The sequence below is a fragment of the Hypanus sabinus genome, chromosome 7, assembly GCF_030144855.1.
Source record: "Hypanus sabinus isolate sHypSab1 chromosome 7, sHypSab1.hap1, whole genome shotgun sequence".
Taxonomy (NCBI): Eukaryota; Metazoa; Chordata; class Chondrichthyes; order Myliobatiformes; family Dasyatidae; genus Hypanus; species Hypanus sabinus.
The window spans coordinates 134,825,449-134,839,152 of record NC_082712.1 but is presented as its reverse complement, the minus strand read 5'-3'; the positions used below and the strand labels follow the sequence as shown (position 1 = coordinate 134,839,152).

At 44.6% G+C, this 13,704-nt stretch overlaps 1 protein-coding gene across 5 annotated transcripts in view; it reads right to left on the bottom strand.

Moving 5' to 3' along the window:
- The window catches only part of eps8l2 (EPS8 like 2), a 199,907-nt gene that overhangs the window by 5,230 nt on the left and 180,973 nt on the right, over positions 1–13,704 (bottom strand). For all 5 annotated transcript variants that reach the window (XM_059975679.1, XM_059975683.1, XM_059975681.1 and 2 more), the window contains 2 exons: positions 10,419–10,605; positions 3,897–4,029 (listed from right to left, as the gene is read on the bottom strand). In XM_059975679.1, the coding sequence (XP_059831662.1) occupies positions 3,897–4,029; positions 10,419–10,605 (320 nt within the window). The remainder of the gene's footprint in view (positions 1–3,896; positions 4,030–10,418; positions 10,606–13,704) is intronic.

Here is a 13,704-nt window from a genome sequence, read left to right as displayed (position 1 = left end):
ACATTTACCTTAAATTTTCAGTTCATCGAGATAGATCTTTGCTTGTTTCATGATAAGTATACTATTAAATAGCATATTTTCACTCTGACACTGACAAATCCACTCTTTCAATACGTGATTGAGATCTTAGTTTTTCACCTTATGCGGTGTTTTTCTATTTTTATTAACTTTTGCTCAATATATGTGAGGTCACTTCTCAGAACTGACTCTGGCGTACAGAAACCTGCGTGTTGCCTGGGAACCTTCCCAGTGCCTTGTGGAATTTTCCATTTATGACACCATGTCAGCATTCAAAAAATTTTGGATTTCAGATGCTTTGTGGATTTTGGAATTTCAGGTAAGGGGTACTCAACCTGCATCAACATTCTTAACATTAGACCATCAATTATACTATAATATATTTAATATCTTAATTGTTATTTAATGTGTGGTAATTATAGTTTTCATTGCATCAGTATATATGAGTATACTGTATGAATTCTAATATTTTGTAAATGGTGCAACAAATTGAAGATAATTGTCTTTGGGAATGTTGGGAATGATTGACTAATGAGAGTATAAGGGGATAGACAGTTGAGGAAGGGGAAGTGAGAGGCAGAAGAAGGGGTTTGAGGAGAGAAGTGGTTAGGGAAATAAAAAAGATGAGGAACAGAGGTGAGGGGAATGGAGATGAGGAATGGAGAGCAGAAACAAAGAACAAGCAGAAGCTAAGCAACAGAGAGATCAAGTACTGCTCCAAGTCAATATTTGGAAAGAGGTGAAATCATCGGACAAAGTCAGCATGGATTTGTGAAAGGAAAATCATGTCTGACGAATCTTATAGAATTTTTTGAAGATGTAACTAGTAGAGTGGATAGGGGAGAGCCAGTGGATGTGGTATATTTAGATTTTCAAAAGTTTTTTGACAAGGTCCCACACAGGAGATTAGTGTGCAAACTTAAAGCACATAGTATTGGGGATATGGTATTGATGTGGATAGAGATTTGGCTGGCAGACAGGAAGCAAAGAGTGGGAGTAAACAGGACCTTTTCAGAATGGCAGGCAGTGACTAGTGGGGTACCGCAAGGCTCAGTGCTGGGACCCCAGTTGTTTACAATATATATTAATGACTTAGACGAGGGAATTAAATGCAGCATCTCCAAGTTTGCAGATGACACGAAGCTGGGCGGCGGTGTTAGCTGTGAGGAGGATGCTAAGAGGATGCAGGGTGACTTGGATAGGTTAGGTGAGTGGGCAAATTCATGGCAGATGCAGTTTAATGTGGATAAATGTGAGGTTATCCACTTTGGTTGCAAGAACAGAAAAACAGAGATTATTATCTGAACGGTGGCCGATTAGGAAAAGGGGAGGTGCAACGAGACCTGGGTGTCATTGTACACCAGTCATTGAAGGTGGGCATGCAGGTACAGCAGGTGATGAAAAAGGCAAATGGTATGTTGGCATTCATAGCAAAAGGATTTGAGTACAGGAGCAGGGAGGTTCTACTGCAATTGTACAAGGCCTTGGTGAGACCGCACCTAGAGTATTGTGTGCAGTTTTGGTCCCCTAATCTGAGGAAAGATATTCTTGCCATAGAGGGAGTACAAAGCAGGTTCACCAGATTGATTCCTGGGACGGCAGGCCTTTCATATGAAGAAAGACTGCAACGACTAGGTTCATACTCACTTTTAGATAAAATAAAAAAGATTTTTAGGTAAAATAAAAAAAGCTTGGGAGGATGACTTAAATTGTCAGATTTCTGATGATAGATGGAATAAAATTCTTTAACGGGTTAATAAATCATCTTACTGTGCTTGTCATTCTCTTCTACAATTTAAAGTGGTTCATAGAGCTTACATTTCTAAACAGAAGCTGTCCAGTTTTTACCTGAATGTTTCACCACTTTGTAATAAATGCAACTCTGCTGATGCCTCTTTAATTCATATGTTTTGGTTTTGCCCTACAATTGAAAAGTTTTGGCGGGAAGTATTTCATACCTTCTCACAACTTTTTAGGGTCCAATTTGACCCAAATCCCCTTACTGTCTTGTTTGGTATTAATTGCAAATAAAGATATAACTTCAAATACTCCTAACCTACAGGTTTTAGTTTTTACCTCTTTTTTAGCAAGAAGAGCAATCTTGCTTAAATGGAAGGAGTCTACCCCTCCTACACATCTTCAATGGCTTCGTGATATTATGTCTTATTTAAATTTAGAAAAGATCCGCTGCTTAGTCTTAAATTCGAAACAATCTTTTTATGATATTTGGGGACCTTTCCTAAATTACTTTTCCAATTTATAAAGTTTAAAGTGCACAGACTTTTATGTATATTTTTATCTTCTCTTCTTAAGTGAATATGTCTTTTTTTTCCTAATTATCCATTGTCATCCATCAGCTTTTTTCTTTGGTAGTTGGTAGGGGATTGACTTTTTTTTATATGAAAAATTTCTTTTATGATGTATGATTTATCTTCAAATTTTTGAATACAGAGTGGTATACCTTTATGTGTTATGCTATAACATTTTGATCAATTTTATTACAATATATGAATGTGCACAAGTTATGTTGAGATGTATCTATGTAAATCTTGTTTTTTTTTCTTCTGAATAAAAATATTGTAAAAAGAAAAAGGGTTATACTCACTGGAATTTAGAAGATTGAGGGGGGATCTTATTGAAACGTACAAAATTCTAAATGGATTGGACAGGCTAGATGCAGGAAGATTGTATCCGATGTTGGGGAAGTCCAGAACGAGGGGTCACAGTTTAAGGATAAAGGGGAAGCCTTTTAGGACCGAGATGAGGAAAAACTTCTTCACACAGAGAGTGGTGAATCTGTGGAATTCTCTGCCACAGGAAACAGTTGAGGCCGGTTTATTGGCTATATTTAAGAGGGAGTTAGATATGGCCCTTGTGGCTAAAGGGATCGGGGTATGGAGAGAAAGCAGGTACAGGGTTCTGAGTTGGATGATCAGCCATGATCATACTGAATGGCGGTGCAGGCTCGAAGGGCCAAATGGCCTACTCCTGCACCTATTTTCTATGTTTCTATTTGGATATTTATAATGAATCCAACTAAGCCCAGTTAGAGGACTGACTCTGTTTCAGAGTGCTGTGGCCTAGTTGGGCCCTTCCATTTGCATCTTTATCTGTTTTTTACTTGTTTCTAATCTCTCTCCCTTCCACTCCACTTCTCATCCATCCACCTTCTCTCTTTCTTCTTCCATTTTCTACACTCTCTGCTCTTTATATACTCTCCCACTTCTTTACATCTTCAACTCATCTTTCTTTTAAATTTCCCCTTCTCTTTTTCCCATCTCTTGTCCCTTTCCTGCTCCCATTCTTTCTTTTCTTTACCCAACTTCTCTTCCCTTCATTCTTTTCCTTCCCCTGACCTCTCCCCTACCTTTCTCTCCCAACAGTCCCCCTTCCTCTTCCTTCTTCCCATTGCTTTCCCTCTCTTCCTCCTTGCTTTTTACTCTCTCTTTCCAGAGCAAGGGTTGGAGCTGAGACTTATTACTTTCAGTCTTGGCTGTTAGTAGCGCAATCTTGGCCAACTCTGGCTGCACTTCCACGCCACATTTCAATGCAGGACGTCAGGGCAGTGAGACTTGAGCATTAGAGGGAGGACCTTACAGAGTGTAGCCTCAGGTTAGAGATTTTCAGTAGTTTCAAGGAGGTAGGCAGTGAAATTCAGAATGGGATACCAACATACAAAGTCTGCAAAATCAATGAAGTTTTATCTGAAATCTTTAAAACTACAAAAGTTGTTAGAAATATCGGCAGGTCCAAATCCTGCCTTCTAAGTATTGAGCAGGTATAAAGACAGAAGAAAATTCAGTGTTGTGCATCTTCTGCTGAGTTAAAAAATAATATAAGCAAATTAAATTAGTGGCAAGTGTTGTATAGTTTCTTACATCAAGTTCAGCCTTTTGTACTTGGATTAGACTGTACACACGAGCACCTTCCTCTCCACACACTGCCTTCAGTTCTTCTTTATTAAGGGAAAATATTTGGGCTCCTGTCAGTATACCCAAACTATTGACTGTCCTGTGGGAAAGAAAATGTTGAACATTTATTGATCAGCACACTTTTCTTCAGCTGAGAAACCCATGTCTGTAAGTAGGACACACTAAGGCCAAGAAAAAGCAGGGGAAAAAAAGATTAGCTTTATTTGTCACATGTACATTTTGCATCACTGACTGACACAGACCGAGGATAGTGCTGGGGGCAGCCCACAAGTGTGGCACATTTCCGGCACCAACATAGCATGCCCACTCACGAACCCTAACCCTAACTGTATGTCTTTGGAATGTGGGAGGAAACCGGAGCAACTGGTGCGAATACTCGCGATCATAGAACTAATGTACAAATTCCTTAGAGACTGTGGCAGGCATCGAACTGTGATCAGTGATCGCTGGCACTGTAAAGTGATTGCACTAACTGCAGCTCACAAATGATGACTCACATTCCATCAGAATACATAACAGAGTCATACCAGCTTCATTCTGTTGCTCTACATTGTACAAGGGCTGAAGATATTGTTATTTGAAACAGCAAGGGAAGACAGGGGCCTTTCTTCTCCTGAACTGGTTTTATTTTTGACAATTTACTTGCTGCATTTTTTTTTGCAATCTGGTAATCTAAGCTGTATTTCTGGCCTTAGAGACAAATTGTATTTTCCTCAAATGTTACAAGCTATCTAAATAGAAGTAACTTTTCCTACCAGGTCAATTTATTTAGTTGGGAATCAACATCTTGAACATTTTAAGCTAACTTGTAAACTCAAATGTTTTACATGTATATTGAGCTTGTGTTGATTTCATGATTTTAATTCTTTACGTGGTTTATGGTGAAATAACAATTATTGAAAAACAAACTTTTTCAACAGACTTCTGATAAAATCCCAAGCCAAAATATTCACAAATTTGCTTAACGGTTATGATTTTGGGAATCTGAAAGCTGCCCAACATTTACATAAAACATCTACTCAGATAAACAAAAGGGTTGAAGCCTCTGTTAAATAATGGGTACCAACTTCCTGATGCTTCAGGATGGTAGCCGACATAAATATTGAAACCCCTCCCCACCTTGGTCATTCTCTCTTCTCACCCCTCCCATTGAACAAAAAGTAAAAAGTTTGAGAGCACATAGCACCAGGCTGAAAGATGACTTCTAGCCCACTGTTAGACTATCAAATGGACGTTTCAAACTCTAAAATACAAAATCATAATTTCCCTATCTACCTTATAAAGGACCTTGAACTTTTTTGTCTACCTGCTCTGTACTTTATTTGTAACTGTGACACTATATACTGCATTCTGTTTTGACTTTTTCGTACCTGGTTTGGAATGATCTGTCTGAGCAAAAGCATTTTTTTGTATCCCTGTACATGTGACAACAATAAACGTGTTCCACTATTTAATTAAAGTCACTGAACAACACTTCTTGTAAAAAGCTGTGGGGTCACTTGCCTTTCAGCCGCTGGGGGAGAGGTTTCCGAGACGTCGGGCTCTGCCGGGCACGGCGCAGTGTAGTTGTGATAACCTGAAGAATTCAGTTGGACTGTGGAGTCTGGACTATATAGATATATATCTGTCTGGTTGTGTTCTTACTAATACTCAACATGTGCCTGTATATGCAAATACTGGGTCTCTAAGCCGTGGTATCGCCTGGTGGGTATCGGGATCCGAACAAGGACTGGGTCTCTAAGCCGTGGTATCGCCGAGTGGGTATCGGGATCCGAACAAGGACTGGGTCTCTAAGCCGTGGTATCGCCTGGTGGGTATCGGGATCCGAACAAGGACTGGGTCTCTAAGCCGTGGTATCGCCGAGTGGGTATCGGGATCCGAACGAGGACTGGGTCTCTAAGCCGTGGTATCGCCTGGTGGGTATCGGGATCCGAACGAGGACTGGGTCTCTAAGCCGTGGTATCGCCTGGTGGGTATCGGGATCCGAACAAGGTCTGGGTCTCGAAGCCGTGGTATCGCCGAGTGGGTATTGGGATCCGAACAAGGACTGGGTCTCTAAACCGTGGTATCGCCTAGTGGGTATCGGGATCAGAACAAGGACTGGGTCTCTAAGCCGTGGTATCACCGAGTGCGTATCGGGATCCGAACAAGGACTGGGTCTCTAAGTCGTGGTATCACCGAGTGGGTATCGGGATCCGAACAAGGACTGGGTCTCTAAGCCGTGGTATCACCTGGTGGGTATCGGGATCCGAACAAGGACTGGGTCTCTAAGCCGTGGTATCACCTGGTGGGTATCGGGATCCGAACAAGGACTGGGTCTCTAAGCCGCGGTATCACCGAGTGAGTATCGGGATCCGAACAAGGACTGGATCTCTAAGCCGTGGTATCACTGAGTGGGTATCGGGATCTGAACGAGGACTGGGTCTCTAAACTGTGGTATTGCCTGGTGGGTATCGGGATCCGAACAAGGACTGGGACTCTAAACCGTGGTATCACCGAGTGGGTATCGGGATCCGAACAAGGACTGGGTCTCGAAGCCGTGGTATCACCTGGTGGGTATCGGGATCCGAACAAAGACTGGGTCTCTAAACCATGGTATCACCTGGTGGGTATCGGGATCTGAACAAGGACTGGGTCTCTAAGCCGTGGTATCGCCGAGTGGGTATCGGGATCCGAACAAGGACTGGGTCTCTAAGCCGTGGTATCTCCTGGTGGGTATCGGGATCCGAACAAGGACTGGGACTCTAAACCGTGGTATCACCGAGCGGGTATCGGGATCCGAACAAGGACTAGGTCTCTAAGCCGTGGTATCACCGAGTGGGTATCGGGATCCGAACAAGGACTGGGTCTCTAAGCCGTGGTATCACCGAGTGGGTATCGGGATCCGAACGAGGACTGGGTCTCTAAACCGTGTTATCGCCTGGTGGGTATCGGGATCCGAACGAGGACTGGGTCTCGAAGCCGTGGTATCACCTGGTGGGTATCGGGATCCGAACAAGGACTGGGTCTCTAAACCGTGTTATCGCCTGGTGGGTATCGGGATCCGAACAAGGACTGGGTCTCTAAGCCGTGGTATCGCTGAGTGGGTATCGGGATCCAAACGAGGACTGGGTCTCGAAGCCGTGGTATCGCCGAGTGGGTATCGGGATCCGAACAAGGACTGGGTCTCTAAGCCGTGGTATCACCTGGTGGGTATCGGGATCCGAACAAGGACTGGGTCTCTAAACCGTGTTATCACCGAGTGGGTATCAGGATCCGAACAAGGACTGGGTCTCTAATCCGTGGTATCACCGAGCGGGTATCGAGATCCGAACAAGGACTGGGTCTCTAAGCCGTGGTATCACCTGGTGGGTATCGGGATCTGAACAAGGACTGGGTCTCTAAGCCGTGGTATCACCTGGTGGGTATCGGGATCTGAACAAGGACTGGGTCTCTAAGCCGCGGTATCACCGAGTGAGTATCGGGATCCGAACAAGGACTGGATCTCTAAGCCGTGGTATCACTGAGTGGGTATCGGGATCTGAACGAGGACTGGGTCTCTAAACCGTGGTATCACCGAGCGGGTATCAGGATCCGAACAAGGACTGGGTCTCTAAACCGTGTTATCGCCTGGTGGGTATCGGGATCCGAACAAGGACTGGGTCTCTAAGCCGTGGTATCGCCTGGTGGGTATCGGGATCCGAACAAGGACTAGGACTCTAAGCCGTGGTATCACCGAGTGGGTATCGGGATCCGAACAAGGACTGGGTCTCTAAACCGTGGTATCACCGAGTGGGTATCGGGATCCGAACAAGGACTGGGTCTCTAAACCGTGTTATCGCCTGGTGGGTATCGGGATCCGAACAAGGACTGGGTCTCTAAGACGTTGTATCGCCGAGTGGGTATCGGGATCCGAACAAGGACTGGGTCTCGAAGCTGTTGTATCACCTAGTGGGTATCGGGATCCGAACAAGGACTGGGTCTCTAAGCCGTGGTATCGCCTGGTGGGTATCGGGATCCGAACAAGGACTGGGACTCTAAGCCGTGGTATCGCCGAGTGGGTATCGGGATCCGAACAAGGACTGGGTCTCGAAGCCGTGGTATCACCTGGTGGGTATCGGGATCCGAACAAAGACTGGGTCTCTAAACCATGGTATCACCTGGTGGGTATCGGGATCTGAACAAGGACTGGGTCTCTAAGCCGTGGTATCACCGAGTGGGTATCGGGATCCGAACGAGGACTGGGTCTCTAAACCGTGGTATCGCCGAGTGGGTATCGGGATCCGAACAAGGACTGGGTCTCGAAGCCGTGGTATCACCTGGTGGGTATCGGGATCCGAACAAGGACTGGGTCTCTAAACCGTGTTATCGCCTGGTGGGTATCGGGATCCGAACAAGGACTGGGTCTCTAAGCCGTGGTATCGCTGAGTGGGTATCGGGATCCAAACGAGGACTGGGTCTCGAAGCCGTGGTATCGCCGAGTGGGTATCGGGATCCGAACAAGGACTGGGTCTCTAAGCCGTGGTATCACCTGGTGGGTATCGGGATCCGAACAAGGACTGGGTCTCTAAACCGTGTTATCACCGAGCGGGTATCAGGATCCGAACAAGGACTGGGTCTCTAATCCGTGGTATCACCGAGCGGGTATCGGGATCCGAACAAGGACTGGGTCTCTAAGCCGTGGTATCACCTGGTGGGTATCGGGATCCGAACAAGGACTGGGTCTCTAAGCCGTGGTATCACCTGGTGGGTATCGGGAACTGAACAAGGACTGGGTCTCTAAACCGTGGTATCACCGAGCGGGTATCAGGATCCGAACAAGGACTGGGTCTCTAAGCCGTGGTATCGCCTGGTGGGTATCGGGATCCGAACAAGGACTAGGACTCTAAGCCGTGGTATCACCGAGTGGGTATCGGGATCCGAACAAGGACTGGGTCTCTAAACCGTGGTATCACCGAGTGGGTATCGGGATCCGAACAAGGACTGGGTCTCTAAACCGTGTTATCGCCTGGTGGGTATCAGGATCCGAACAAGGACTGGGTCTCTAAGACGTTGTATCGCCGAGTGGGTATCGGGATCCGAATGAGGACTGGGTCTCTAAGCCGTGGTATCGCCGAGTGGGTATCGGGATCCGAACAAGGACTGGGTCTCGAAGCTGTTGTATCACCTAGTGGGTATCGGGATCCGAACAAGGACTGGGTCTCTAAGCCGTGTTATCGCCTGGTGGGTATCGGGATCCGAACAAGGACTGGGACTCTAAGCCGTGGTATCACCGAGCGGGTATCGGGATCCGAACAAGGACTGGGTCTCTAAGCCGTGGTATCACCTGGTGGGTATTGGGATCCGAACAAGGACTGGGTCTCCAAACCGTGGTATCACCGAGTGGGTATCGGTATCCGAACAAGGACTGGGTCTCTAAGCCATGGTATCGCCTGGTGGGTATCGGGATCCGAACAAGGACTGGGTCTCTAAACCGTGGTATCACCTGGTGGGTATCGGGATCCGAACAAGGACTGGGTTTCTAAGCTGTGGTATCGCCTGGTGGGTATCGGGATCCGAACAAGGACTGGGTCTCTAAACTGTGGTATCGCCGAGTGGGTATCGGGATCCGAACAAGGACTGGGTCTCTAAACCGTGGTATCGGCTGGTGTGTATCGGGATCCGAACAAGGACTGGGTCTCTAAGCCGAGTTATCGCCTGGCAGGCATCAGGCTTCGGGGCCGGTTGAGAGATGATCTTGGTGGGCTGGGAACTCTGGACTATAAACATGATTATTTTGTGTTGTATTTTACTAATATTCTACATGTGCTTGTATATGCGAGGACTGGGCTTCAAAGCCGTGGTGTCACCTGGCGGGAGATGGGGCTGGTCGTCAGATGATCTCGATGGGCTGGTGGGAGGATGTCTGGACTTTACACATGCATATGTCACTGTATTTGACTGATATTCCATATGGGTTTGCTCACTTCTAAATGTGAAGACGGGGCATCAAGCTGTGGTGTTGCAGTGGGGGTGGGGGGGGGCGTTGGGACTCTTTTATTCTGTGAACGTGTTCTTGTGTGTGACTGTTGATAATGTGTTTTAGCACCCTGACCCTGTAGTAACACTGTCTCATATGGCAGTACTCATGAGTATTCCAGTACAGTTGAATGACAATTTAACTTGACTTGAATTGAAAACCGTTTGTAGCGGAACCACCCAGTGCAGAAATCTGTAAAATGTCCAGTGGCATGATGTTCAGGAACAAGACTGGATCTTAATTTTTAGGTGAACATATCTAACCATTTTCAATTTAATGCAGTTTAAATCTCTCATCTCCTTGCAGATGCTGAACATTAGCATGATGTGGGCATTTTCTCTGCAATAAAGCTGGCTATGTGTTGGGGGCGGGGGGGGGGGGGAGAGTTCAAACTCAATGAACCAAAAAATAGAAATCCCGTCCATTTTGTTCATTGGTTTAGGATATACAACTCTGTGGATATTACTCACGATTTACTGAACCCTTTCACTTCCAACCAGGATTTAACATCTTCATTGCTAGATTCATAACCCAGAGGTATCTGAATCGTCGCCTGTCTTGGGACCTGGAAATTCCGTGTGCCTGGCTTTGTCTTAGTGTGTGCGATTATCACATTTCGGAGTTCATCATTCACTTCATCCATCTGATTCATTATTTCTGTTTAAGAAAAAAAAATGTCAACACATTTAGTTGATAAATATCTTTTTTATTAGGAATAGGTTTTAAGATACCACTTACAGGCCTTAAAATTGCCTGCAAATAACTTGTCCTCATCCCCAGTACTTGAAACTTTTGACATTCTGTGTAACCCTGGACGGTCATAGGTTGCCCAAAATCTGAATACGCTGAGAATCAAAGATTTCTCTGCTGATCTTTTGCTCTCAAACAGATGAAGAATTGCATCTCCATTGGTTTTACAGTTCAGGAATTTTATTTTGTTCACTACCTTCTTCAAATAATAAATGTTGGTGTCATTGCAGGTTGCAGGAATATACGAAACAGAATTAGTCAGGCGTAGAAACAAAGGATGACGGTTATATAATGTGTTTGACTTACAGATATGTTCCAAAGCATTTTGCAGATTCATATTCAAAATGAGAGCCAAAAGAGGCAAGTTATTGAAAGCTTGACAAAGAGATGTTTTTAAAAGAAGAAAGTTAATATGAATAGAAAGAGAATTCCAGATAGTGTGGAAGAGATGAATAATGGCATGGCCACAGATAGTGAGTGAAGGAAGGAAGTGATTAATTCAAATGAGATCCGAACAAAGCCATGCAGAAGGATTGGGATATTGGAATAGAAAGGCAATAGAACAGTTGATGATCAGAGAAGCAGGATCATATCTTCCAGCATAGAAGATAATTTACCATCAGACCAGAAGACATAGGACCAGGATTAGGCCGTTGAGTCTGCTCTGCCATTCCATCGTGGCTGAACCCGGATCCCACTCAACCCCATACACTTGTCTTCTTGCCATATCCTTTGATGCCCTGACTGATCGGGAAATGATTAACTTCTGCCTTAAATATATCCACAGAATTGGCATTCACTGCAGTCTGTAGCAGAGCATTCCACACATTCACTACTCTCTGGCGAAAAGAAATTCCTCCTTACCTCTTTTCTAAAAGGCCATTTAAAGTTTGGTGCTCATGGGATAGAATCAGAATCAGGTTTAATATCACTGGCATATGTTGTGAAATTTGTTGCTTTGTGGCAGCAGTACATTGCAATACATAATTAAAAAACTATAAATTGCAATAAGAATATAAATCACAATAAGGACTCTGCAGAGAGTGGTGCGGACCGTCCAGCTCATCTGTAGATGTGAACTTCCGACTATTTAGGACACTTACAAAGACAGGTGTGTAAACATGGCCCGAAGGATCACTGGGGACCCAAGTCACCCCAACCACAAACTGTTCCAGCTGCTAGCATCCGGGAAACGGTACCGCAGCATAAAAGCCAGGACCAACATGCTCTGGGACAGCTTCTTCCACTAGGCCATCAGACTGATTAATTCATGCTGACACAACTGTATTTCTATGTTATATTGACTATCCTTTTGTACATACTGTTTATTATAAATTACTATAAATTGCACATTTAGACGGAGACATAACATAAAAATTTTTACTCCTCACATATATGAAGGATGTAAATAATAAAGGCATTTCAATTCAATTCAAGAATTAGATATATTAAAAATTAGATGAAATAAGTAGTGCAGAAAGAGAGGAAAACATAGTGAGGTAGTGTTCATGGGTTTATTGTCTATTCAGAAATCCATTGGTGAAGGGGAAGAAGCTGTCCCTGAAAAGTTGTGCGTGTGTCTTCAGGCTCCTGTACCTCCTGCTTGATGGTAACAAGGAGGAGAGGGCAAATCCTGGCTGATGATTTTCCTTAGTGATGGATACTGCCTTTTGGAGGCATTGCCTTTTGAAGGTGCCCGTGATGGGGTTGGTTGAACTTGCAACTTTCTGCAGCTTTTTCCAATCCAGTAGCCACTCCATACCAGAAGGGGCTGCAGCTGCTGAGAATGCTGTCCATGGTACCTCTGTAGGAATTTGCAAATGTCTTTTGGGACATACCAAGTCTCCTCAAACTCCAAATGAAATATAGCCACTGTCATGCCTTCTTTGTAATTGCATCAAAATGTGGGGACCAGGATAGATCCTCAGAGATTCTGACACACAGGAACTTGAAACTGCTGGCCCTTTCTACTGCTGATCCCTCAATGACGACAGTTGTATGTTTTCTCGACTTTGCCTTCCTGAAGTTCACAATCAATTCCTTGGTCTTACTGAAGTTGAGTGCAGGGCTGTTGTTGCTGCGCCACTCAACTAGCTGACCTACCTTGCTCTAGCATATTACCATCTTTATCATCTGAAATTCTGGCAACAATAGTTGTGTCATTGCCAAATTTATGGATAGGTTGGGGTAGTATTACAGTAAATATTGATGTTTGATAGCATGGACTCAGTGTTTCAAAGGTCCTCTTTCCATCCTAAGCTTCTCTACAACTCTATGACTTCTAAATGTTGAATTCCTGCCCAATCAATCTGTTTACAAACTTTGCAACTCCCTGCCTTCATCTCATTCCTCACAACTTAATTGGAAAGATCTGCCAACTCCATAGCTATTCAGGATGCTGTTTACTGATTGCAGCGTAGGGTTTAATGCCAGCATTCCTACAATTCTGATCAAAAAGCTCCAGAACCTGGGCCTCTGTACCTCCCTCTGCAACTGGACCCTCGACTTCCTAACTGGAAGACCACAACTGGTGTGGATTGGAAATAGCATCTCCAGCTCGCTGACACTCAACACTGGCACACCTCAGGGGTGTGTGCTCAGCCCATTACTCTACTCTCTCTACACCCATGACTGTGCAGTAAGGCACAGGGCAAACACCATCTATAAATTTGCTGACAATACAACCTATGTTAGCAGAATCTCATTTGGTGATGAGAGGGTGTACCAGATATACCAGCCAGCTGAGTGGTGTTGCAGCAACAACTTTGAACTAAATGTCAGTAGGACCAAAGAACTGAATGTAGACTTCAGAAAAGGTAAGATGAGGGAACACACATCAATCTTCAAAGACAGGGATCAGAATTGAATAGAATGAACAATTTCAAGTTCCTGAGTGTCAATATCTCTGAGGACCTAACCTGGCACCAACAAATCGATGCAGCCTTAAAGAAAGCAAGACAGCAGCTATATTTCATTAGGAGTTTGAGGAGATTTGGTATGTCAACA